The sequence below is a fragment of the Spea bombifrons genome, chromosome 2 (assembly GCF_027358695.1).
Source record: "Spea bombifrons isolate aSpeBom1 chromosome 2, aSpeBom1.2.pri, whole genome shotgun sequence".
NCBI lineage: Eukaryota > Metazoa > Chordata > Amphibia > Anura > Pelobatidae > Spea > Spea bombifrons.
The window spans coordinates 129,757,639-129,784,654 of record NC_071088.1 but is presented as its reverse complement, the minus strand read 5'-3'; the positions used below and the strand labels follow the sequence as shown (position 1 = coordinate 129,784,654).

Sequence of the window (27,016 nt, the reverse complement as noted above, 5' to 3'; positions counted from 1 at the left end):
ACTTAATTGAATCACCTGCATTCAAGCAGGGATATCAAGCATAACATACTGGGAGCAAAAGCCATGTTATACATGAGGCCAGCGGGATAGAAGAAGGAGTCACCCCGGGAATCTGCCCCTTTCACCCTGAGACTTCCCATGCATGCTTGCGGGTCTACATTAACTAAACAGGGGGGAAGAAAACAAGGACAGCTGACCAAACGCAGGCACTTTATGTGCCCACGGGACAAGCACAAGAAATGCCCATCCGAGAAGAAAAAGTCAGCGCGTTACATCTCACAAAGCAAGGCCTCACACCCAGCAAATACTACTTAACACCCCATATCGCGAACATAAATCCGGACACACAGAGCTTCTGGTTAACCAGACCTGCTTGTGATTTGTGGGTCTAACAAGAACTGGTTGTGTTTTTTATGGGGTGGTAAGCAATGTTCCATCTAATTTTTCTTAGTTGGCGCGCGCATAAAATTTCTCTTGTGCAAAAATTTTCACAGAGCAAAAATTTTGTGCGCACAATATCCGCGCTGCATAAAGTTTAAAAAAAAATTATTTTTTTATTTTTTGGGGAAAAACTGTTGTGCGTAAAATTTTTGGACATGTGCGCTCTCTAAAAATGCTATGTGCGCGCGCACAAACGCACAGCTTAGAGGGAACACTGGTGGTAAGTAATTTATTCTCATACAGCGCATGTACACAATCTTATAACGGAATACTGCATTAAGCGCTGCAGACTCTGTGAAGGTGCCAGTCTGCCCCCGACCCTCAGACCGGCGTAATATATAATAATCAATAAATGTCATAATAGGATATCAACGGGTTCATGCTGTAAATGTATAAAAAGTGCAACTTCCAATTTCCCGCCAATCGAGGAGAGGCACTGGGAGTACCTGCCTCCGCGTCTCCATGGTAACACACACAGCCAAAGCGCGCAACCCCGCTCATCCCCGGGAAGCGCGTACGTCCTTGCGTAGCTGCCATATTGGCGGAGGCGGTTACATCTACCCCTGCGTTGCTATGGTAGCGGTTTTCAACAAGATCCTTCGGGCACATTGAAGTGACAGGCCGCCGTGGGCTTGCACTCAGTGGAGTAGTAGTAGTTGTACGAGTGGGGGAGATGCCGACTTTCGGCGGAGGAGATGAGAGGAAGCGGTTTATCCTCACCACCGTCCATAACTACTTCGGGCTTCCCGCGGCTGAGGAGATTCCTGACTGCCGCGAGCTCGACAGATTCTTGGATGATGGGAACGAGTTCATCCTGGCGGCACGGAGGGCCGGGGCCCGGCTTCTGCTCACCAACAAGGTACCCTGCATGCCTTACCGGGGAGCCTGACACCTGCCTCACCGGCTGTATGCAAACGGCACCTATATCCAGATTAGCTTCTGCTAATAAAAGTTTCTAGTAACAACAATAAAGATCGTGCATGCTTTACCGTAACTGATACTCCTCCGCCTCATGTATTGGGCCAGGGTACAATCATATGAATATACTACAGAACCGGTGTATAGATCATTGATCACTCCTATCATCCTAAACGTCCCTCTTTAGGACTCCTCCCTCTGTCTCTTTTTCCTCCACTGATGCCCCTCTTTTCTAGGAGTTCAGAATCTCGGTATGAGGATATCACAGGGTTCTACATCTATAAAAAGCCCCAATAATGTCTATGTCAGAATATATATTATATATGCAGAAAATAGTATGTAAATACCTTAATCAATGCAGTAGTCTCAGGAAATCGTTGCCCCCCGATCCATGTCCCCTAAAAAGTGTCAGTGTATGGCCGTGTGATATTACCGAGCCCCCTACAGTAGATGAGATTAACGTGTAGGACGTGCGATCGGATTGTGAGCTTTTGGGGTAAAAGTTCATTTTTCAGAAAGAAGTCGTATTGGTAAATGAGAATATTGGCGGCTGCACTTGGGATGTTTTATACTGGATCTTTTTATTCTTGTGATCGGTTCATTAAGGGAAAGTTGGCAGGAGAGCACAAGCAGGTTCCTCCAGGAAGAAGGGCTGAGCTGGCCCTGTATAATGTATAATTCAATAGGTGAGAAGACTTTTGAGAGTTCTCGCTGATTTAACTATACGTTATACAGGGTCAGCCAAGCTCTCACTGGGGTTGGATCTTCGTGGTGTATAGTGTCGTTAAGGAGCTAAATTCACTATGGCTTGCGAGATGGTTACGGGGCATTTAACCCATCCAGTCTGCCGACTTCTCCTCAAATAGAATTCAGAAGTGAACGGTGTTTTAAGATTAAAATGCGTTTTGTAGCCTTATGTCCCAGAAATAACTGTAGAGACTTTCCAACTTATTCTAAAATAACTGCCATTGTACAGCGCTGCAGAGTATGACGGCTCGTTATAAAACGATAAATAATACTAACTTATTATACAGGACCGGTAATTTTAATTCTGTACAATGGCTACTAATGACAAAACAAATTCTCTTAGCAGGAAGTATGTGTGAGCATCGGTGTGTATGTGTAAGCGTGTGAGAGGGACTGTGTGTTAGCATGAGTTTGTAAGCGTGTGAGAGGGACTGTGTGTTAGCATGAGTGTGTAAGTGTGTGTGAGTTTAAGTATGTCTAAGTGTGAGTGTGTAAGTTTGTGTAAATTTATGCTAGTGCCTATGTGAGTTACTTGAGGGGGGGTTAATGAGGCCACTTGGCTTTACCTGCCCTCCTCTGGGCCAGAAGGTTCCAGCCCTCGCCTGCTTACTTTATTATTCATTATGTAGGGTTAATGTTGGCTCCAGGCTGAAGGGGTCAGCTGCAAAATACTATGAGTGAGGAGATGCTGAAGAAATCTTGATTTAATTATACATCGTGCAGGGGCGGCCAATCTCTTCCTGCAGCAGAAGCTCAATGAGGTTGGAGCTTCATGATGTTTAGTGAAGCCATGAGCTCAAAGGTCCCTTCTCCCTTTACTGAATTTACACCATAACGGGCTATGTCGTTTGCATTAGTTTGAGAGCTACCTAGTTGCTGTGAGAGATTCACTTTATCGGAATACACAGCATACTATTCATACAAGGGACCAATAAAAGTCTTCACTGTTGAGGAGCCCCAGGTAGGTTATTGGGTTTCAGAATCGAGGAGATGTTACAGCGCTGGCTGATTTCATCGGGACGTTTGAGCGCTCTTGTGAATTTTTGTTTCGATTGTTTTGTAGGTTGACGCTGGCGACACGAAAGATAAAGTTCTGGTGTTCTTTAAAACACGGCCTGAAGTAATTACCGAAGACAACCTTCATGAAAATATTCTGGTGTCCTCCATGCTCGATTCGCCTATAAATACACTTTACCAAGCGGTGAAGCAAGTCTTTGCGCCGATGTTATTGAAGGTGAGCCGAGGATTTATTTTTTTTAAGTATTTCCTATCTTTTTTACCCTGGCTGCTTTTATCTATAGTTCTTCAAGCGTATTTGGGACTTTTACCTCTCAGTAAGGATGTTTTGTGGTTGGGCTAAACATTACAATGGAAAGGTAACTCATTTTTGGCAATGGCTGGTTTCCATTGGGCTTTCCATCCAGTCAATTATTTATAAAAACAAGTGTTACGCTTTATATCTTTTATACATTGTCCCTGTTATCAGTGGTGACACTTCATGTAGGCTAAAATCCAATCTGTATCCAAGTCAGTTATGTTTCTAGATACATACTGTATGTATTTTCTGTAATGCTTGATACATTTGAAGTTCTGATGTCCTCCTTAGGATGAAAAATGGAGTAAAGACCTCGACCCAAAACTGCAAACCTTGCTGAGTGAACTAGAGGCAGGCTTGGGAAGTATACTGAGAAGAACTATATCCAGCCGCGGGGGCACAAGACTTGGAGCGGAAGATGACTTACAAGGTTTGCCTCTGGGGGAAGACCTTTTACTTGGTCGTTGAAAGGGCCTTAACCCCATAGCTCAGGAGAATGTTACACAACACCTTCCGGGACTCTGCACTCATCCACGTGCTAGTTTACTACATTACACATTACATGTATTTATATAGCGTGAACTACAGAATCAGTAAAATAAATTCACAAACAATAAAAGACGGGTTCAAAAGGAAAAGAGGGCGCTGCTCTGTGAGCTTACAATCTAGTCGGGGAAGTGAAACAGTAGGAGGGGACCTCTTGGGTAGGGATGAGTTGGTCGAGTCAGATCTGAAGGGGTTGTTGGTCGTTCAGATGGCTTGATTAGGATGTTGGCTTAGAGTGTTAGGAAGGAAGGTTGTACGCTTTACAAAAAAGTGGGTTTTCAGGGAGCTTTTGAAAATCACGGATGAGGGAGAGTCTAATCCAACAGGGAAGAGAATTCCAGAGAAGGGTTGAAGCACGCGTGAAATCCCGAATGCATCTAAATTGACACTTGAAGTTACGGCTGTTCATTTCAACAGGCAGCACTTCCATGTAACGCAGGTTCACTATGGTGATGCGTTTGCTTCGTAAACTTTCTGTTTAAGTTCTTGTTGGGCTATGGTGACCCTTACTGTGCTTGATGGATCTTTGCTTGTTTTACTTTTGGACCCTGCCTATTACATTACAGCATCGTCCTCCTCAAGGAAGGTCCTATCTTAACCCTGTTGTATCTCAGTCTTACCGCAGTGTTCTTGTGTTTAATTTGACATGGAGTTATAGGTGGTCCAGGTTTAACCACCTAGCAAACTTACCAGATTCACAGAAAATTCCCTGTTGCCAAAGGATGGTTGTATATATTCCGTGTGTGTGTGTGTGTTTGTGTGTGTGGCGGGATTTAGTGTCCAACTAACACAACAATCTTTTTCTCTTACAGGTATTTTGACACCTAATGACGAGTTCCAGTTTTGGGCAGAAATTGCAGAGAGTAGGGCTAAATCAAGCTCCAAAGAAAGAGCCGTTCATTTTGGAAATCTGTTTCAACCAATTGCAAAAGTGAGTTCTGGGTTCCCTCTGTGTGATGTGTTTGTCGTATTTACACATTTACATACTTAGTTATGACCTACTAGAGATATGCACACAAAGGAAATTCTGGGTTTAGGATCCAAAGAGTTTTAAACATACGTGGACATTTCTAGGGTCTAAACACAGACCAAGACCACATATGCAAAGTTCAGTGCACACCAATAGTTGTCTGTGTGTATATAGCGCTGTCTTGTAAGTAAGGTAGCTCTTTTGAGCGCCCCCCCCTCAAGCAACCGTTCCAGTGGTCCCAACCCTTGTGGGGAGGGACCAAGAAGATCCGGCCTTCCTGCACACCTTATGGTCAGGGAGGGAAGGAAGGGGCCGCATATCCTAGGGGAATGCGGCCCCCAAAGAAAATGAAGAAGGGGACCTGGTGTCACCGCTTCCTTATGACACATTGGCACTAGTCACTTTTTTCTTTTTTTTCTTTTTCTTTACTGCGGAGCCACTGACCTCGGGGCTTCAAAAAACCCCCCAAAAACTAGGTATGGGGGATTGGGTGCTTTAACTTGGATAAAGATATTTTAGGTGTGGTCTCCCTTATATCACCATAACAATTTAGGGGATTGGCTTCACTTGACCATTTGGATGGTCATTGTTTGGGATGTCTTCTGTCCTTGCTGTTTTGGGTGGAGATTATGCAATAAGATGGGCAATTCTTTCATCTGAATGGTCATCCTTTATTGTTCTACTCTTTACTTGGATGCCCATTGTGTTCAGAGCGCCCTCTGGTGGACAATATGTATGTCTGCATTGTTATAAGCATCCTATTTTACTCCACACGGATACAGTCTTAGTCGCTGGGTTTGCTTAGCATTTTGTAAGGGTGAAGTGCGTAGTTAATCACGTAACACGTGGAATAAATGTGCCATTAGAAGGAAAGTCTTACTTTTCTGGAACGCATCGCTTTTATTCACTTTTTCTTTTAATAAAATGTCCTCTTGTTGTTACTATTATTGTTATTGTTTTTATTTTATCTTTCAGTATTACTGTAGCCTTGATAACCTTTCATTGGCTGAAGTTGTGGAGCTTGTGGAAAGTACTCAGGAAGCAATGGATGATGTGTGGAGACAGACAGAGTATGACTCTTACCCTGAACATCGCATGAAGCATTTGCTAGAGATCACAGGCAAGTTTACACGTTTCTGAAGCACTTGCCCAGTGGGTGAAGTGGTAATAATAACAATTAAAGCAATAGGAAGTCCTGCTCTATGGCAGCTAATTCAGAACCCAACAGTAGGGGAGAATATATCGGCAGCATGTGAACCCAGTGCCTCTGACTCCTGGAAGTCACTGCTGAAGAGAACACCCTTTTTGTGTTTCTGATCACTGATGGGGGGGGGGTGTATAGAAAAAACATTAAGCTTTATGCATATGTCTTTGAAACACCCATATCTGAGTTTGGCAATCACACTGTTAAATTTGATTGTTTGATCCCCAAAGTAAATGTGTTGTCTATTCCTGGGCACCGTGTACTTAAATGCTTTGTTCCTCTGTGACTCTTTAGTGAATGATTATCTCTTTAACCTGTCTTTTAGGGAGTGCTTTGGGCCGCTGCGTACAAAAAGCTCTTGGAGCGCTTGATGTCTGGAAGAGCCCATTTTCCACAATAAGAGAAAACCTGAGGGCAGGAATCACTGTTTGTGAGCAATGGACGGCTGCTTGTCAGCATCTGACGGGACAAGTATGGCGCCGTTACTCTCCGCACCCTTGGAAAACCGAGACGTATACACCTGATTATATTAACAAGCTGGGCAAGCGGCTAGAAGAGGTATTTAGTCTTTGTGTTGGTTAATCCGCAGTGGAAGAGTAACATATTAAAAAGCTTTTGTCTACATTAAGGCCTTTTAGTGTAAGAAAATATATAATATACACACACATATATATATATATTTTCATCTCTGTTTGATCATTTTGACTGCTCATTTTGCTCCAGATTCTGGAGGAGTGTGTGTGTGTATGTAAAAATAAATAAATAATATATATATATATATATTTATATTTACATACAAACTATCCATTTATTGGCCATGGAAAAGGTAATTTATATGTATATAATCTAATAAATAAAATCGCATGAAGAGAAAATAATTGCTGAGATTGCAACAATGTTTCAAAGTTATCATGTTTGTATGGAAGTAAAAGGCTTGGGCTGTAAAGAAGACCGGGCTGGAGTGCCTGAGATCAGAGGATGGGAACTGGAATGCCAAGCAGGGCAAGGCCCAATCATAGTGCATCAAGTGCATTGTGATTGGACCTTGGCTTTATGTCCCGCCCAGTGCGACAGACAATTCGCACACTACCGTGTTTTTTATATGTATAGTGATATATATTCCTAGAATTAAGCCAAAATGCAAGCCAAAGAACTGAGATTTGAACACTGAATCTGATGTTATTTTAGGGTGCTTAAGCCTGAATCTTTTGAAATTTAATATATATATATATAATCGAGCCAACAGGAGATGTAAAAGTAAATGTCTGTTGCATTTCAGGTATTTACCATAAGGATGGTGCATGAAAAGCTTGCCCACTTTTTACCGTACAGCGAAGACCAAGCCCAACGCCTTGTGAAATTCTTTGAGCCTTTCACTGGCTTGAATCCTGTGTACTATAATCCCTATACGGAGGTAAAACTTGGTTTCTGGCTCATCTGCCTCTTATTATAAATAATTGCACAAAACTAAACACTTTTTAACATTTTTTTCTTATTTGTAGCCTCTGTGGAGAGCTGCCGTTGTTCAGTATGAAAGGATCATTGAACCAGCTGAGCAAAAAATTGCAAACAAATTAAAAACATATTTTTCTGAAATGCAAGATAATCCACAACAGGTAAGGTTATTCCAGAAGAAAATATACGGTTTGCTGAGGCCCCTTTCAGGTCTGAATTTTGGTTGCTGTCCTGTCTTATCGGCATTCGTAGGATTCTACCTGGGTTTATTTGCCACCATGTTGGGTCACCTCCTACTACCACACAGCAATGGGGTGCGGGAGAATAGAGGCGCTGGAGGTCTAAACAAGTATTGCGTCCGGAATTCTCTGGGACGATATGTTGATCATTTTGCTCAAGTGCCTTTTCATGATTGTTCTTTACTTTGTTCTTAAGCTTCTTCAAGCTTTTCAAAAGCATCAAGATCTAGTGAAGCGACCGAGCGTCAGCAAACAACTTTCTCTAGAGAGAGAAACTCTACTGGCCAAGCTGCTGGACGGCGTCAATGGTAATCAGGGGAATTTACTAACGTGATGCAAATCATGTTTAGCTTTGTGATAAACATTTCAAGTTTATCACAAAGTGATACTTAAATGCTACTTAAATGCTTTTAATGAAATGCTTTGCATTGTACCTGATGAGTGTGATACCCAGACACGTTCACAATAAATACTTGGCACTGGAAATGTACCATTCTTTATTTTTTTATACTCTCTTTTGTATACAGATATCAAGACAGACTTTAAAAGTCGTTGCCATGGATCTCCAGGGGATTCCACCGGTCCTCTCGCCGGGAAGAACCTTCCCGAGGTTGTGAATAACATTGTGTGGGTACGCCAGCTGCAACTGAAGGTAACCCATTAGTGCCTGCATGCAAATGATAATGCAAGGATATCATTAGGTTAGACGGGGACCTCCGTGATACTTCCAGGATTAAAATGCACACATAATTGAGAGAAGTTCTCAATCGTCAAGTTTTATTGTGTAAAAACATGTGGGCTGTGAGAAAAGGTTTTGTGTTTCATTGATGGAGAAATGTCTGAAAAACAGTAGAAAGTTGGTTATACCTACATTACGTACCACATAAACTGAGCTGGATCTCACGGTCCTTATATAATTTAACTTAATTTCCTATATCGGTTATTGGTCAGATGATTATAACCTGACAGTGCAGTGTGCACACAAATGTAACCTCTGTCCATTAAATGCCCTTCTATAGACTTTCAAATGTGCTATAAAAAATATAACTGTACATCTTTTGGCTATAGACATTTTTCACAACACTTTTTCAGATGGACCAATATTAAGTGGAATATTAACACAGAGGACTTTTGGGCTTGAGGCTTTACAGCCATCTACCAGCTTTACTAGCCAGCTTTGACAACTATATGTGTTCAGAAATCAGACTTAATTGTTAAAACGTTAACAATCTAGAAACTCCGGCTGTATTTCTGATTTCTGCGTTTCAGGTGGATGACACCATGAAGATAGGAGAAACTCTCCTGTCGGACTTATCCGGGTTTCAGTCTCTCCATCGAAGTGCTGAAGAAATGTTAGAAAGATTGAAGACGTATGAACAAGAGCAGTTTAGTGAATGGGCGAGAGATGTCCAGTCCAGCCTGTCTGATCCTAAATCAGGGTTAAGGTAAAACATACTTTCTGTTTATAATAATAAATGTGATATTATCGAGATACTTTGTAGAGATACTTCTACAACCTTCACCCCTCCGACCATCAAATAAGAAATAGTCCGCCCTTATTATCTTATACTTACCAATGCCGCCGTTCTTTGAGTTTTCTATTTTTGGTTTTCTTATAGCTTCTGGTACATTTCATTATTATTATTATTATTAGATTTATGTAAACCCAACATATTCGGCAACACTGAAGTTTACCTCGTTTCAAACTCTTCTAATAATATTTATTTGGCACGTAATTTTTTTTAAATTAAAATAGATCTTCAAATGTTACTCAGGTGATGCTTTAAATGTCAATATCTATGAAAATACAGCTAGTTTCTGAACATGCAAAAAGTGTGACTTTATTTCACACTTTGGGGTTAATTCACCCTGAATAATGTATAGTTAAATCAGGTTTCTTCAATCTCATCGCTCACGACCTGCCAGCATTGGCCCTTTACAATAAAAAAAAAAATCCTCTTTGATTCTGTATTCTGTATCGTGATGTGCTGAACGTTTTGCGATGCCCGGTACACACGGGACCTATTAAAACTCCATAGCATAATTTTGCATTATTTCTCATGGAAGCTGATGATGGTTTCTGTCAACAATTATTTGTCTCACCGTGGTCAGCAACATCATGATCATGTGAAAAAAAAAACCATAGAATAGAACCGTGTAGTTCACAGCAGCATGGATTAAAATAAAATATACCGTATTATTGAGGCCGTTATGCAAATTACTACAAGGTTTCAAAGTTGGTGATGTCTAGGGCTGAAACAACTAATCGATAAAATCGATAATAATCGATAATGAAAATCGTTGTCAACGATTTTCATTATCGATTAATCGGATCGATTTTTATCGATTATAAAAAGAGTTTTTTTTCAGAGCAAATGCTCTGAAAAACTCCTCTCCTTATATAATCCGACCTCAAACAGAGATCGGATTATAACACCAGAATCCAGATCCCCCGCAACGCTGCAGGACACCTGGATTCCCCTCACTGTCGGCCGGTCTCTCACTTCCGTCTCTCTCCCCCTCCCATCTGCGTCCTCCCCCCTCCCATACACCGCTCTGCCTCTCTACCCGGCACCGTTACTGACCGGCACTTTCCCTGCAGCTTCATAGAAGCCTCAGTGTAAGTGAAGGTGAGTAACGGAGTCTGTCTGTGCGATGCAGACCCCCATCGGCTGACAGAGAATCATCCTCTCTGTCAGCCGGTGGGGGTCTGCATCGCACAGACAGACTCCGTTACTGCCCTTCACTTACACTGAGGCTTCTATGAAGCTGCAGTGAAAGTGCCTTCAGTAACGGAGCCGGGTAGAGAGGCAGAGCGGTGTATGGGAGGGGGGAGGACGCAGAGGTGCGTATGGGAGCCACCCTCCAATACACCACTCTGGCTCCTCCCCCTCTCATACGCCACTCTGCCTCTCTACCCGGCTCCCTGGTGTCTTGTCAGAAACGGAGGTTCACAGGAGGCAGAGTGGAGTATGGGAGGGGGGAGGAGGCAAAGTGATGTATGGGAGAGGGAGGAGCCAACGTGATGTATGGGAGAGGGAGGAGCCAACGTGATGTATGGGAGGGGGAGGAGGCAGAGTGGAGTTTCGGAGGAGCCAGAGTGGAGTATGGGAGGGGGGAGGAGCCAGAGTGGTGTATGGGAGGAGGCAGAGTGGAGTATGGGAGGAGGAGGAGCCAAAGTGATGTATGGGAGGGGAGGAGCCAAAGTGATGGATGGGCGGGGGAGGAGGCAGAGTGGTGTATGGGAGGGGGGAGGAGGCAGAGTGGAGTATGAGAGGGGGGAGGAGCCAGAGTGGTGTATGGGAGGGGGAGGAGCCAGAGTGGTGTATGGGTGAGTTATAGTGGTGTATGGGGGGTATTATGAATTTTTAGGGCATATAGGGGGTATAAGGCATATGGATATTAGGCATATCAGGGGGGCATAAACATCTGGGGGTAAAAGGTATATCGGGCTCAGTGGCATATAGGGGTATAAGACATATCGATATTAGGCATATCAGGGGGGCATAAAACAAATCTGGGGGTAAAAGGTATATCAGGGGGCTCAGTTGCATATCACTGGCATATAAGGAGTATAAGGCATATCAGGGGGCACTGTGGCATATCAGGGGGCACAGTGGAATCTGGCATATAAGAGGTATAAGGCATATATGGGGGCAGAGTGGCAAGCTGGGGGTCAGATGTGCATAACTGGGGGGCAGTTTGGTAAATAAAAAAATTTAAACAAGGCTTTTTTCTCAGTTTTTATTAAATATGAAAAATAGTTAACATATGAATTAATATTTACTAATAACTTTGTATTAAAACCTAGTTTGAGAAACACCGTGTTTGGGTTCTTGTAGCTTTTATTATTATGTCAGTAAAATAAGAAGGTGAATAGAGAGAGGCCATTGCAATAAAGAGATGAAAGTGTAAATTGTACGTTTTTTATTGCAATTTTTCTTCAATTTAAAATAATGTATTTTTTTATCCGATTAATCGATTAATCGACAAAATAATCGGCCAACTAATCGATTATTAAAATAATCGTTAGTTGCAGCCCTAGTGATGTCACTATAGCAACCGATGGAATATCGCTGCTAATTGGGCTTTCCCATCAGTTGCTATGGTGATAAGACCCATTGTTTTGCATTTTGCACCAGAATCACTTTATACACATAACCCCTATACTATCACAGCCACATAAGGATAAACAATTACTATTGACTCCCTCTTTTATGCATTATACACTAACATTTAGCTTTGTTCCTTTGGCTATCGATGTAGCATACAGCCGAAAAGTCTTGCTGTGGAGTTTGACAGCACCAGCGGAGCGCTTAACGTTCATTATTCCGATCGTCTCGTTGTTCTTCTGAGAGAAGTTAGGCAACTGTCAGCGCTTGGATTAATAATTCCTGCGAAGATTCAGCAAGTTGCAAAAACCGCTCAGCAGTTCTACAGGCAAGCAGTGATTCTCAAACAGGTCTGCACGTAGTTTCTGAATTTTTAAAACTGATTCACTTTCAAACGATCAAAACGATTATTGTCTCATTTAAAAAAAAAACAGTAATTTTTCGTCCGTGAAGGCAAAAAAGGTTGGGGTGAGTTTTATATATTATCTCTCTTGCAATTGAGAGAGAGAGAAGTAAAAAAGTGCCCTAAAAGTTATTAAATTCTTATATTCTTTAATAAACTTAAATCCGAGCTGCAAGCGAAGTCCTACTTGGTGAGGAACTTTCTGGTTGATGATCACTGGGTAATGATCAGTTCCATGCACATCTATACTTCCAATCCTGCTTCTATTTCTCCATAACACACATCGCCATTAGTAAACCTTTTGGGGTTAAAACCCATTTCTCTGTGTCTGCCCTCAAGTGATACGCCTCAACCCTACCCCTTAAAGACTCCCCATTCTTGCTCACGCCAAAGGTAGCATAGTGATGTCTACTGGAGATGATGCATACCACCAGCCAGTCCACCGGGGCCATGTTAACCCGTGTTTACGCTAAATTAGAATAAATCAGAGCTTGTGGATACCCACATAGAAAGTATTTAACTATTCATTCATGTGATGAATTAAATGTATGAATTCTATGTCCCAAGACAACATGTAAAGGGGTCTTAGCCCCGAAACATTTGCTTATAGAAATTTGTGTTATGCAGTAATAAGAGGTTTTGTAAGCACATAGTGTTGATTGGAGTGCGCGTTATTGATTATGTATTCATGGATATACAGTATCTCTTTATTATTGAAGATCATAGTTAAGCTACAACTTGAAGGCTCTCAGCCACCCCTAAAATTGGTTAAGTTACATCTTAAAAAATATAATTAGAAGAGCAGTACGTTTGTGCTTATATGTACCTGCAGCTTGGGAAGGACAGAGACAGCCTTTTAGATGTATTACTGCCTATGTGATTGCCCATGTTTTATTTATGCTTTATACACTGTACAGTACATGTTATGCGCGCCAGCATTTATTTATTTTCTTTGTTTTCAGGTTGCACACTTCTACAATACTATAGATCAGCAAATGATTCAAAGCCAGCGACCAATGATGCTAAAGTCTGCGTTGGCATTTGAACAGATAATCAAGGTAATTATTATCTATTAAATCGAAATCACATTTTAATCATTTTTTGTAAACTTTTTTTGTAAATTGTAGTGAATATGCCTTTTTATAGACTGTTCATTAAAGTAAATACATATATTATATTAATGATTATTCACTAAAGGTGATTTTTATAAATCCCTCTGTATCATACATGCCTCAAGCTTCAAATGGGGTAAACAATTAAATTCCATTTACTTTTTGCAGAATTCCAAAACTAGTTTGGATGAAACTGGGCAGAAGGCTAGCATAACGTGGGACAATCCTAAAGATCTACAAAGCTATATAGAAAAGCTCCAGCGAGCAGCTGAGCAACTGTCCACCGAAAACCGAAAGCTTAGAAAGAAACACACCGACTTCTGCCAAAAGGTAACGCAAAGTAATTCCCGTATAACTGATATTGTCAGTAGACTGCCCTTGAGCCTCATCAAGATGTCTTCTAAAAGGTCCAGATGGCCTGAAGAAACCAACAAGATTATTAAAAGAAAAATGTCTGTCTGGCTGGATACAAAACACACAAAAAAAATCCAAGGTAACTTGGGTGTAGAACCTGCTCAGTTTTTATTCAGCATCCTTTATGGAAGCGGGATAAAGCTGGACTTCTATTATAAGTGTTGAACAAGAAGCTTTGTGTTCAGGCGCCTAGATGGCCTCCCCCAAACCTACTGGGTAATGAAGCCATAAGCTTTAGGCTTTCTCATTTCATGAAAGGGCTGATGGCGGCCCTCTTCACCCTGCTTACTGGCCAATGAGCCTCCTTAAATCATCAGGGCTGTATTAAAGTATACACTCTTGAGAATGTTCTAATACATTATGTGCTTAATTTACTAATGGTGGTCATCTATAGACTCATCCAGCAGGTCTCGCTGTAGCTCATTGCAAAGAGGTGATATTTGAGTCTGTTTTTAAAATATTCCTAACCCACTATTGCTTTTGAGCTAAACAATTTTGTTCTGAGAGACTGAAATAATATATTGTCTCTGTTATATGATCTCTGTGTTTCCAATAAGTAAGGCAGATAAAGTTAAACTAACAATGTGATTGCAGATTATGGGTTTCTTATGCAGTTTCCTGAATTTTCTCTTCTCATAGGTTGTTGCGCTTATGAATATTGATTTGCTGCGGCAGCAGCAGCGATGGAAGGATGGTCTTCAGGAGATGAGAAGTGTTTTCACCAGTCTTGAATATCAGGTAGAACGGCCTTGTTTCTTACTAACTGTTCTATCACTTTTTTTTGCCAAATTCTCTATTCTACACTTCAGTTTCGTAAAGAAACATGTTTGCAGAGTAAAGTAGTCTATATGTAATGGAAACCTGCTTTGTGTACATGAGAGCAGCACTCTTTCTGTTCTCAGGATATACACGATGATTTCTCACCGGCGGTTATTTCTCTGCTTTTTGTGAGTGCAGATTAGTGCTGTCTATTAGAAAGGGACATTAATATCACGGCAAAAAAGTATTTCAAATGCCAGTTCTGCCACCTTTTGCCAGCTCTCCGATTCAATAAATTAAAGTAGTTCCTTACTTTTAAACTGAATATAGACTTATATAGTATAAAAGCTAATAACCAATAATGCATGCACGCAACGTAGCTATGTACTCAATCAGTTTTTACACAGCATCTTGTGTATATAAATGTGTGTGTGTGTGTGTATATATATATATATATATATATATATATATATATATATATATATATATATGTATGTATGTGATTCCTGGGATCCGGTGTTCTTCTGTGAATGCCTTGGGTATTTATTTCTGGTGCCTTCATAAGAACAATTTACATTCCCATTACTCTGTGGACATAGACTTTTAACTGGAAATTGGTAAATTTGGCCCGGGCACATTAAGGGCATTGGCTGATAAATCACAGCACCAGCTCCCACTCGGCATTTCTGTTAGTGAGTTTGTTATTGTCCATTACTGAACAAGCCTAAAGGTGAGTATCAGAGATTGTTCTTCTGTTGCGTTTAAATTGATCTTTACGTTTTTGTTTTAGGGATTCCATCCCGGTGATATGAGGGCATGGCGGCAACATTGGAATCATCAGGTGTACAAGGCCTTAGAGCATCAGTACCAGATGGGCTTAGAAGCACTTAATGAAAATCTGCCAGAAATAAACATTGATTTAACATTTAAGTGGGTACTATTTTTGATGGCGTAATTCTATAGACACTGAAAAATCACGACTTTTATGTTTTTTTTTAACGGTGCTCTTTTTTTAAGGCAGGGGAGATTGCAGTTTAAACCACCTTTTGAAGAAATTCGGGCCAAGTATTACCGTGACATGAAGAGGTTCATTTCCATTCCAAACCAGTTTAAGGGATTAAGTGAACCTGGTGAAGAGCCAATATATTCTGTTATGTCTGAGAGGAATGCAAATGGCTTCATCACCGTGTTCAGCAAGGCAGAAGATTTATTCCAGCGGTTATCGGCTGTCATGGATCAATTTAAGGTTTGCTGCGCATGCCAACGACTTCAGTAGGAATTGAAAGTTATTTATAAGCACCATACACTAGTTAGATGTTATTTATAGGACTGAGATCTTCCACCTTCTCTTCCGCTTTCTGTGGGACACCTAGCACTTGAGTTTCAAAATGGTCAAGGTGTCTTCTAAAAGCTCAAGATGTCCTAAAAAAACCCAACAAGATTATTAAAATAATATTATTTAAAAAAAAAAGAAGATTTTGTGTCTGGCTAAATACAAAACACACTAAAAATCTTCAAGCAGGTTACTTGGGGACAAAAACCTGAATTTTGGTTCACCTTCCATTATGGATAAAGCCGGAACTCTATGACAAGTAGGGGACTTTTGTGCGGCACCAAGAGGTTTCTGCAGAAATGTGTTAATGTGAAAGTACACTTTTGTGTCCAAATGCCGGAATGGCGCCCCTCAAACATACTGGGTAATCAAGCCATAAGCTTTAGGGTTTCTGATTTTATGAAAGTTCTTAGTGGCAGGTAATCTGTCTGTATGCAAGTCTTTAGAGATTTAAGACAGTTGGTAAATTTGGATTGTATCTTTACTTTTATTATTGATGTGCAGATAAATAGAATAAAAAAAGCAAAATCAGCTTTACAAATCCCGCATAAGCTGTGTTGGGGAAAACAAGTTTGTCTATCCCTTTACAGATATTTACAGATTTCGTACTGAATTATGTACAGAAGTGTGTAACTGGTGATTTAAATATTCATATAATCAATATCACCACCAGTGATCTTTAGTTATTTGCATGTGATAACCATGTGAATATTCGGTGTCACTGTGTTCATTTTTTTTTTTCAAGCAATGGGTCGCGATCGGGCAAGTAGATGTTGAAGCTCTGATGGAGAAATTCTTATGTAATGTCAGCGACTGGGAGAAAAACTTCAAAGCTTTGAAAGTACGAGGAAAGGAAGTGGAACGACTTCCAAGGTAACTTTTATTGCGTATTCTATGTAATGTGTGTAAGCGTTTGTGGCATACATAAAGTATTTTTTACTCTACATACACTATATCACCAAACGTATGTAGACACCCGATCATTACTCCTATATGATCTCATTCCTGAACCATGGGTGTTAATATAGAGCTGGCACCCCCTCTGTGGCTACAACAACCTCCACTTTTCTGGGAATACTATCCCCAAGATTTTGTAATTTCCGTGGAAATTTGTACCCATTCATCCAGTAGAGCATTTGTGAGGTCAGGCGCTGATGTTGGACGAGAAGGCCCGGCTCGCAATCTCCATCCCAGTTCACCCCAAAGGCGTTCAAGCTGTGTCTTTACGGACCTTGGTTTGCGCACTGGGACTGTAACAGGAAAGGACATTTGCTCCATAGTCCAGCGGCGGTGGCTTCACACCACTCCAGCTGAAGCTTGGCTTTGTACATAGCGGCTTGGATGCTCCTGACACACGGTGCCTTTGCTGATGTTGCTTCCAGAGACCGTTTGGATCTCTGTAGTGAGAGATGCTACTGTGGACAGGAGATTTTTATGCACTTTGGCACTTTGCTGCAATGCTTTTGTGAGTACATAGGCTGCAACTTTGTGGCTGAGCTATCGTTACTCCTAGACCAGGGGTGTCCAACCTGCGGCCCTCCAGCTGCTGCAGGACTACATCTCCCATAATGCTCTTTCAGCTAAGGGGCTGGCTGAGGAGGAGGGGAGATGTAGTCCTGCAGCAGCTGGAGGGCCGCAGGTTGGACGCCCCTGTCCTAGGCGCTTGGATATGGCGGAGACACCTAAACTCAATAATTAGGAGGGGGGTCTGCATGGTGTAGGATGGGGATGTCAGGCTTGATAAATGGATACCTTCCCACCAGTAAACACCTCTGAAGTAGTAAACTGTGGCAGATCTGTTAAGCGAGGAGAGGAGAGATTAGTAGCTGCCGGTTGGTTTGGAAGCTGATGTCGCTTTTATATTCTGTTTTTTGGTGTTCATTTTCACTTGGCTATCTATGTTTTATTAAAAAGTTATTTATTTCTTTATATTTTTCACTTTGCCCATTGTTCTACCTTTTGTTGTTAGTTGGCGGCCAGTCATTGGTTAGTGGACGTTGTACTGGGAGTTAAGTTTCAGCATAAACATTGTTGGAATACTTTATATTCTAGTATATATTTTGTTTATTGGACGCATGTATGATAGAATTTCTTTACGTTTGCCGCTTTGAAGGGAACGGATGATATATCCGAGTCATCAATGTCCGGCTTGTTTGGATGGGTTTTAAAATTGGTGGTTTACATGTCAACAACAGAAAATAGGTCATGTCAGATGTCTTTGTCCTAAAACATGACTGTAAGCTTTTTGGAAACTTGGTTTTACAGAACTATAAAGGGTTTTTTGTAATAATTTTTGTATTTTTTTTTTATTAAGCACTATAAAGGTTGACTGCATGACCATTAACTGCAATCCAGTGAAGGCTGTTATAGACGATCTCATTCAGAAGCTCTTTGATTCCCTTCTCATCTCGCTGAAAAAATCAATCCAAGGTTAGTTTGCTTTGCTAAATCGATGTTTACTTCGTATTGAATCGTTGAGTGAATTTCAAGCTTTTCCGATGCTTCACCTCTCGGTATGTAAGAAACCTTCCCTGGCCAGACGGAAGGGGGCATTCATGAGAAATGTGTTATCATCAGTGTTCAAGGTGTTATTCTTTCCAGACAGATTGCAGAAACAGTGTATGATTTTATCTGAAAATTAAAACAAATGATCAGATTCTGTTATTGATGTCTGGCGTGGACGTCCGGACTTATCCTTTAGAGAGAGTTTGTAAGAAAGCAATTTGACTTTGTGATACGTTACGAAGGGCCAGCTCTGTGCGAAGAGCTTTGCTTACCCTGTATCATGGACAATTAAGTTTACCGAGAGTTCTTCAAAGTCACCTCACCTATTGAATTATACATTATACAGGGCCACCTCAGTCCCTCTTGCTGGCTCTCCTGCCAGCTCCCCGTTTAGTAAATAAACCCAGCAGTTGTTCTTTGTAAAATGTTATTGAAAGTTACAGTTTTCTGCCAACAAAAGTATAAATGACTGTTACTTTTGTAAAACTGTCATCTGGAATCACAAACTTTTTTAATGTTTGTGTTATTTGTTTACAAAAAAATAGAACATATTCTTAAAATCTTGTTAAAGAATGTTTATTATTAAAGGGCACAAAATCATCCCAGAATGAACCCCTGCCTGTTAGCCGAGGCATGTTTGAAACATGATTTTTTTACACTTTTTTCCCAGTTCACTTGCACAAAATTGATACCTTTGTGACCGAGGGAATGGAAATATTATCTAGCCGTCCCCAGAGCGTTGAAGAAATTGGAGAGGCCAATATGAAACATGGCGAGCTGAAAAACGGGAAACCAGAGGTGCGGATTAACATTATGTCGCTTCCGTACTCTGTGACGACGATCCAAGCCCATCATGGGTTTGGTTGATCTATGAGAATGTTATTCACAGCGTCAGATCAATCTGTTAGCAAGTAAAGTTCTGTTATAGTGATTATTATATTGTAAGGAGGATGGTAGAGCAATCCCCTCTACCAAAAAAGCCTCCCATCAGAAGTGATAAATATCAGTCCTTTTAGCACCCCCATAATAATAATCCCAGATGGTTCAGGGATTATTTCTCCAAAATGGGAGGTTAGGAAGTAACTTCCTCCCAAGTATTGGGGACAGAATGCATGTTTCTATGTTTGATTTAATGTTAAATGTGAATTCTTTGTTTAATGTAAAGCTCTTTGAAAATTATGTTGAAACCTATTTAGATCTTGATAGGGGCGAGTGTCTTAATTGGCGAAAATTAGAGGTCTTCCTAGAACAAATCTGTTATACAAATTTTTTTTAATGACCCTTAATTTGGTAACAATTAACGTACAAGGGTTGAACTCACCACATAAAAGGTCCTATCTTTACGATCTTTTGTTAAAAGGAAATATAGATATTGCGTTTATTCAAGAGTCTCATTGGCAACAACAACAACCTCTTATGTGGAAGTACCGTAAATACCCTTATATCTATACATCTTCCATGCTTAAAGAAAAGAAAAGAGGAGTTGCTATTATATTATCTCAGAAAAATAAATTTGAATATATCATACATGAATCTGATAATGAGGGGAGACGTCTAATCTTAATATGTAAAATTAATGATATTCTTTATACATTTATGACCCTCTATGCTCCTTCTGAATCAACCGCTAAGTTTATTAACGATTCAATGGAAATTTTAGAAAAAATCGCTAAAGGTCTAGTAATTATAGGGGGGGACTTAAATTGCATACAAGATTTCAATCTAGATAGAATATCAGAAAGGAAAACGGATGCATATGATAACAAACTAAGGAAAAAAATCGATAGGTTTTCTGCTTCATTATTTAAACATAATCTGTATGATGTTTGGCGGACTATGCACCCCCAAGAAAAAGATTATACGTTTTATTCAGCTCCTCATAAATCATACTCACGTATAGACGCTATTTTTATGTTGGGGCTAACATTAGAGAGATGTTCCTCTTCGTCAATTGGTAATATTACGTGGTCTGACCATGCACCAGTCTTTATTCAAATTTTAGATAATCCAAATTATAAAAAATATTCCAGGTGGCGCCTAGATGAGCAAATAATAAAATCAGATGAGAATAAAAAAGAACTTTGTGACATAACTAAACAATTTTTGGAATATAATGATACCGGAGATACTTCAGTAAGCACCTTATGGTGCGCTTTGAAATGTTTTTTAAGAGGTCACCTAATCAAAAAAGCTTCCTGGATTAAAAAGTCCAGAGGGGATAATCTTGCAGACCTATATATCGCTTTATCAAAAGCAGAAAGGGATCATAAGATCAACCCCAATCAAGAAAAATATGATGTAATAAAACTAATTAAAGCGGACATACTAATTAAACTACAACTCAACGTAGATAAAATTATGTCGCGCCTGAAACAAAAATGGTACTGCAGTAATAATAAAATTTCTCGAGATTTAACAAACAAACTTAAAATACAAAATCAAAATTACAGGATTAAACAGATAAACTTTAAAAACAAAATTTGTTTATCTCCGGTTCAAATAGGAGACGCCTTCAAAAATTATTATGAAACTCTTTATAATTTGGGCAGCTTGGATAAGACTGAAGAACAGATATATTCTTATTTAGACAGATTAGATCTTCCGCAAATAACAAAAGAACAATCGATTGTCTTGAACCAACCTGTCTCCATTGAAGAAATAGAAGACGTTATAGATAATTTGGTTTTAGGGAAAGCACCAGGCCCCGATGGGTTTTCAGCGTTACTTTTTAAAATTTTGAAAACGGAAATAAGCCCAATTCTCCAACGACTCTTTAATGAAATTGGAGATTTGGGCAGATTTCCGCCTGAAATGCTGGAAGCTTCGATATCGCCTATACCAAAACCGGGGAAAGATGCAACATTAGTAACCAACTATAGGCCGATCTCCCTCATAAATGTGGATGTAAAATTTTTTTCTAAAATATTAGCACAAAGACTTAAAAAGATAATTCCAGATCTTATTCATCCAGACCAAACAGGTTTTATATCCGGAAGATCAGGAGAAGATAATACCCGTAGACTCCTCAATATTTTGGAAGAAATTCACAGAAAGAAAACTCCCTCAGCCTTTCTAGCACTAGATGCTGAAAAGGCTTTTGATAGAGTTAATTGGAAATTCATGGAAGCAATTCTCCATGTATTTGGATTAAATGGAAATTTTATAAGATCTATTATGGCACTATACTCCTCCCCTACTGCCAGAATTAAGGGAACAGCATTTGAATCAGAGTCTTTTAAAATCCAGAATGGTACGCGTCAAGGCTGCCCACTAGCTCCATTGATATACGCATTGGTTATGGAGCCCTTAGCAAAATCTATAAGAAATTCAATTGAGATCCTAGGGATAAGGATAGGTTCTCAGGAACACAAAATTACACTATATGCAGATGATGTACTTCTAACTTTATCCTCTCCAGAATACTCATATTTTTCCATCTTGGAAGTAATAAAGGAATATTCATCTTTTTCTAATTATAAAATAAACTTTTCTAAAACACAAGTAATAACATTAAACTTGAATGAAAAACAACAAAGATCTCTTATTGTGGGACCTAATGCAATTAAAATCCAGCATATAATTGAATATTTGGGTATTAAAATTACTACAAATTTATCAGAAATAATTTCTTTAAATTTTGGTTCCCTATTAGAAGAAATGAAACTCTTAACTTCTAGATGGAAAAAGATAGAGTTATCCTGGTTAGGTCGAATAAATATACTTAAGGCATATCTATTACCCAAAATTTTATACTTGTTTAGAATGATACCCTATATAGTTCCTAAGAAATTACTGAAAGAATTTGATAATTTATTCTCAACATATGTATGGTCAACAAAGAGACCTAGGATCTCAAAAAATATTTTGAAGAAGAGTATCTCTCAGGAGGGGATAGGTTATCCGGATCTATATAGACTACATGAAGTTTCTCATATTTCCCATGCAATGGCATGGAGACAAACAAATAAACATAATCTTGGTTGGTATAATATTGAGAAAAGCATAAATAACAATATTGAACCATTTAATTTAATATGGCTTGACAAGAAAATGATTAAAAAATTAGGAATACCAAGTATTCTAATGAAAGATATATTAAAAGTAATACTCAAAGTTCGAGAAAACTATGGCTTATCAACTGCGATATCTGAACTATCCCCCATAGGAATTTTGAATTTAAATATTAGAGATCTACATATTCAGAGTTGGAAACAAAAGGGAATACTAGACATCGCAGATGTTATAGAAGGACAAACAGTGACCCCATTTGTAGATCTTCAGACTAGATATAACCTATTAAATAAAGACCTTTTCTCATATTTACGTATAAAACAATTTTTATCTATAACTCCAATAAGGGGATGTGACAAACTGGATGACCTTTTCCTAGAACCCCCGCTATTAAATAAGATCTCGAAGGTAGCAAAACAACTGACAAATCTCCTACCTCAAGAGAAACCTAAGACGATCTTGTTATGGGAAAAAGACCTTAAGATCGAGTTTCAACATCAAAATTGGTACAAAGCTTGGAACCATACTAGACAAGCAGTGCATTGCTTAAATTTACACGAGCAATACTTTAAATTACTTCATCGCTGGTATTTGGTCCCATATAATCTTAGTAAGATGTTTACTGCGGTCAATGGTTTGTGCTGGAGATGCAATCAAGCAGTGGGAACCCACTTTCATATATGGTGGGAGTGTCAGATTCTTGATTTTATTAAAGAAATAGCCTGTTCCATATTTTTAACAAATACCGGTATTAGAATAAGTTTGTTACCTCAAACTTTTATGTTTCATTTGGACCTACCACCCACATCTAAATTTAATAATATTTTTTTTATTAATATACTACTGGCTTGTAAGATTTGTATAGCTCGCCGCTGGAAAACTCAGAACATTCCAACACGAGATGAAATCTTTAACCAAATTAATACTCAGGCCACTTCAGAAAGATATTTCTTTCGAAATAATCTAGTCTCTTATAATAAGATCTGGTCCAGCTGGAATCAAAATTTTCCACTTAGACTTTAAGAAATTATTTTTCAGTTGAATTTGGACAGAGTTTAACCATCCTTAATTAGCCATACGACACTATCGCCCCTTTCTTAAAGATTTAAGGTTTCACCAGAACCATCTTTCAAAGAGCTATATTATTTATGTTTAGTCTTGTATTAAGTACAATATAAGTCAATACATTTGTCTGTGTGTTGGAAGTTTGTTATATGTGTCTTTTAAAAGAAAATTTATTTCTAATAAAGAGTTAAAAAAAAAAAAAAAAAAAAAAAAAAAAGAAGTGATAAATAAAATAAAAAATAATATATATATATGCACAAAAATACAGGGCGACGACCTCACACTGCAGTGGGCTTCTCGTCTCGTACAGTTACGCGTAAACTTAAGCTTCCTTTAGGTGTGGAAGTGTTTGATGTAAATCTGTCATTGTGGCGCAGCATGGGACAAAAATGGGCTAAAATACATGTTTGTAATAGAATGTTTTTTCAATTTGGCTGTAGCCTGATCATAGTTAGGATTAGATAAGCTTCATAAGCCGTCTGGATATTCTTTCTCATTCTGTAGTAATTCTAAATTAACTTATTGTTTACTTATTTCATGTGGTCAGCGATTAACTCTATCCAGTCTGTATAAGTTAATATTTGCATATTCACTTTAAGGCAGGGTCAGGAAGCTCTATAGCTATGAGCCGGACATTTTAATATCCCTCTTCCCCCCCCCCCCTCTATTTTATGTGGACAAAAACGATTTGTTGCCTGCTTCTAAAGTGTCTAGCTTTACAAGTTATCTGGAAATTGGCTTTTACGTTAAAATGTTCTTATCAGCAGAGAGCGCTTCTGCATCTTCTCCTGAATGCGACATAATTGATTTTAAAGCCCTGTAGAGGTAGGCATGCTACCGCGCTTCCGTCTGATAAGTTGGTTTCATGGATTAATATGCTATTCATTTTCCAGATATTGCCTTTATTTAAAGAGGCAGAAGAGAAGAACAGGCTACTGCGCTCGGTAGCGGGAGGCGGTTTAGATACGATTGGCAATCTACGAGCAAAATGGGATAAATTTGAATTAATGATGGAAAGTCATCAACTAATGATTAAGGAACAGGTGAAAAATAACCTCCTATCTTCAACAATTTGTTAAAACAAAATTGTATGACTCTTAGAAGATCCAGTAGGATCTCTTTCCAGTTCCTAAACTTGTGAAAGCTATATGTTTTTGAATAATTGAGCAGTTTTTCTAGTAACATCAGTTACTGTATTAAATACTAATTACCAAAGTCATGTCAATGTTTTCATATGAAATAAGTAGATGCCCATTAATGTGGTAATGTCAAGTTTTCTTTACGTTTTTTTTCCCAGATTGAAATAATGAAGGACAATGTCAAGTCCAGGGTCCAGGTATATTCTCAGGAACTGGAGAAATTCAAAGCCCGCTGGGATCATCTTAAACCAAATGATGACATCATTGAATCCGGCCAAGAAGATGCTTTACAGATGAGTGCCCAGTCGATCAAAGAAAAGAAGTTAGAGTTTGATGAACTTGAAGTGACAAAGAAAAAGCTGATGTAAGCTTTTAATAATTTATTACAATTATTTAAGTTCTCATAGATTTCATTCCAAGCCCAAAGTCTGCCAATGGCTGCTTTTCTGTTCGATGGCTTCTTTAGAATGGAAATTCTCCAAATCACATAAAAAATAATTTTGCTTTATGGCTTTAGCTCACTGCTACTTAAAAGCACATTAAAAAGAAAATGTATTTATTTTTACCTTGTTTACACTTTCATATAAAATATGTTTATTTTGGGAAAATAATTTGTTGAAATGAAAATGTATTTTTTCCGTTGACTTTTGGCTGGTCCAAATTGTTTAGTTTTTTAATCCATTTGTGGTAAACATGACAAGGAAGGAAATAGTTGAATCAGTTCATTTTACCCTTGCGTTTTTACGTGTTATGTCTTGTTTCAGTGAGGACTGCCTGCACTTTGGCTTGGAGGCTCCTGACTTCTTCCTGGCAGAAGAAATACGTATAGATATTGAGGGTTATTCAGAAACATGGTCTTTGTATGAGGAGTTCTCCCAAGGTTTATTCGAAAGGGCAAAAGAAGACTGGATCTCTTTCAGGTATGAATTATTATTCCATGGAATTGGAAGATGTAAAATACATCCATGTCCTGTCTTTAGTTCATGTAATAGTGATGTCAAATAACTGGCAGATGAGGAGGCTGATGTATGCATCATACGTGGAAACTTTTATTGTAAAGATCCATGTTGTGGTTTTCCTTGATCATTAGTCTAAGCTATTGAGCACCATTAACGAAGTACAGGAGGGATGTTTATTTTAGAGGAGAAGCGTTGAAACAAGGGGCCATAGAATAAAAAACTGGACGGTCAGTTTTATTTTACTGAGAGGGTGGTAGATAAACGGAACATCCTCCCATCAGAAGTGATTCAATAGAGTGTAGCAACTCCACTATAGTAGTTGTTGCCTCCTGGAAGAAGTGGTAGAAGGGAATTGAAATATGCATGGGACAGACACATGGCTCCTGAATCTAAGACAAGAGCAAAAATAGCAGGCGGACTAGACGGCCCAAATGGTTTGTATCTGCCATCTAAATTATATGTTTTTATATTTCAGGCAGACTGTGATGCTACCCGGCCATCATTAAGTTATAAGGATCTGTAAAGGGATATTGTGAAAGACTAAATTACTATTCTGCAACTTATTCTGTGTCTGCATTCTTACTATATCATTTGTTAAAACAATTATATTTCTGAGGGCAATAATATATTAATATTAATTCATTTTCTACCCTCTAACTTGTAGCAACCATGATGTGCGCAATATCAATAGCGTCACTCGTTATAAATCGCCTTGGTAGAATAAAGGCCCTGGCAGCTCTTCTCAGTTCATTTTGTTATACCTGTCCGAGTTTAATGCGTATGCTGCAGCGTTACTTAGGCGTCTCTTTCTCCTAGGACCAAGTACTATAGTTTTGAAGAATATCTTTTGACCTGGCACGATAGACTTAGGAAACTAGAAGAACATACCACAATGTCTGTGAAGTTACAGCGGGATATTGACAGATATAAGGTAATTACCGTTACACACTGGCAAATCCCAGAAGCCGATCACGTTCATCAAAGGTTCTTCTTATGTTGATATCTAGTTATATAGGATGGAAAAATGTAACTTTGAGTCCATTTAAACTTTGTAGATCATTCATTTTAACTGATTTTTATAAATATATACTATATAAGATATATATTGAGTAGAACCAGTTACACCTTAGTGATATATGTCGATCTTCTTTACCCCAGAACGTTGTGCCTGTCCTGAAGTACGTACGCGGGGAACATTTGTCTCCTGATCATTGGCTGGACCTTTTCAGGCTTCTTGGACTTCCCAAAGGAACTACGTTGGAAAAACTGTTATTTGGAGACCTTCTTAAAGTTGCTGATGTTATTATATCAAAAGCTTCAGAATTGAAAGTAAGGCTTCAAACAAATTGCCACAAAACTGGAGTTCTAT

At 39.1% G+C, this 27,016-nt stretch overlaps 1 protein-coding gene across 2 annotated transcripts in view; it reads left to right on the top strand.

The window, feature by feature from the left end:
• The first annotated feature begins 1,034 nt into the window (after positions 1-1,034).
• The window catches only part of DYNC2H1 (dynein cytoplasmic 2 heavy chain 1), a 146,519-nt gene continuing 120,537 nt past the window's right edge, over positions 1,035-27,016 (top strand). For both annotated transcript variants that reach the window (XM_053456486.1, XM_053456485.1), the window contains exons 1-25: positions 1,035-1,300; positions 3,170-3,340; positions 3,713-3,851; positions 4,780-4,898; positions 5,913-6,061; positions 6,471-6,699; positions 7,421-7,555; positions 7,644-7,757; positions 8,032-8,143; positions 8,363-8,487; positions 9,105-9,280; positions 12,102-12,297; positions 13,313-13,408; positions 13,631-13,792; positions 14,516-14,614; positions 15,426-15,565; positions 15,653-15,881; positions 16,714-16,841; positions 18,283-18,398; positions 19,144-19,271; positions 24,443-24,592; positions 24,847-25,052; positions 25,453-25,608; positions 26,464-26,578; positions 26,806-26,976. In XM_053456486.1, the coding sequence (XP_053312461.1) occupies positions 1,115-1,300; positions 3,170-3,340; positions 3,713-3,851; positions 4,780-4,898; positions 5,913-6,061; positions 6,471-6,699; positions 7,421-7,555; positions 7,644-7,757; positions 8,032-8,143; positions 8,363-8,487; positions 9,105-9,280; positions 12,102-12,297; positions 13,313-13,408; positions 13,631-13,792; positions 14,516-14,614; positions 15,426-15,565; positions 15,653-15,881; positions 16,714-16,841; positions 18,283-18,398; positions 19,144-19,271; positions 24,443-24,592; positions 24,847-25,052; positions 25,453-25,608; positions 26,464-26,578; positions 26,806-26,976 (3,747 nt within the window). In that variant the 5' untranslated portion in view covers positions 1,035-1,114. The remainder of the gene's footprint in view (positions 1,301-3,169; positions 3,341-3,712; positions 3,852-4,779; positions 4,899-5,912; positions 6,062-6,470; positions 6,700-7,420; positions 7,556-7,643; positions 7,758-8,031; positions 8,144-8,362; positions 8,488-9,104; positions 9,281-12,101; positions 12,298-13,312; positions 13,409-13,630; positions 13,793-14,515; positions 14,615-15,425; positions 15,566-15,652; positions 15,882-16,713; positions 16,842-18,282; positions 18,399-19,143; positions 19,272-24,442; positions 24,593-24,846; positions 25,053-25,452; positions 25,609-26,463; positions 26,579-26,805; positions 26,977-27,016) is intronic.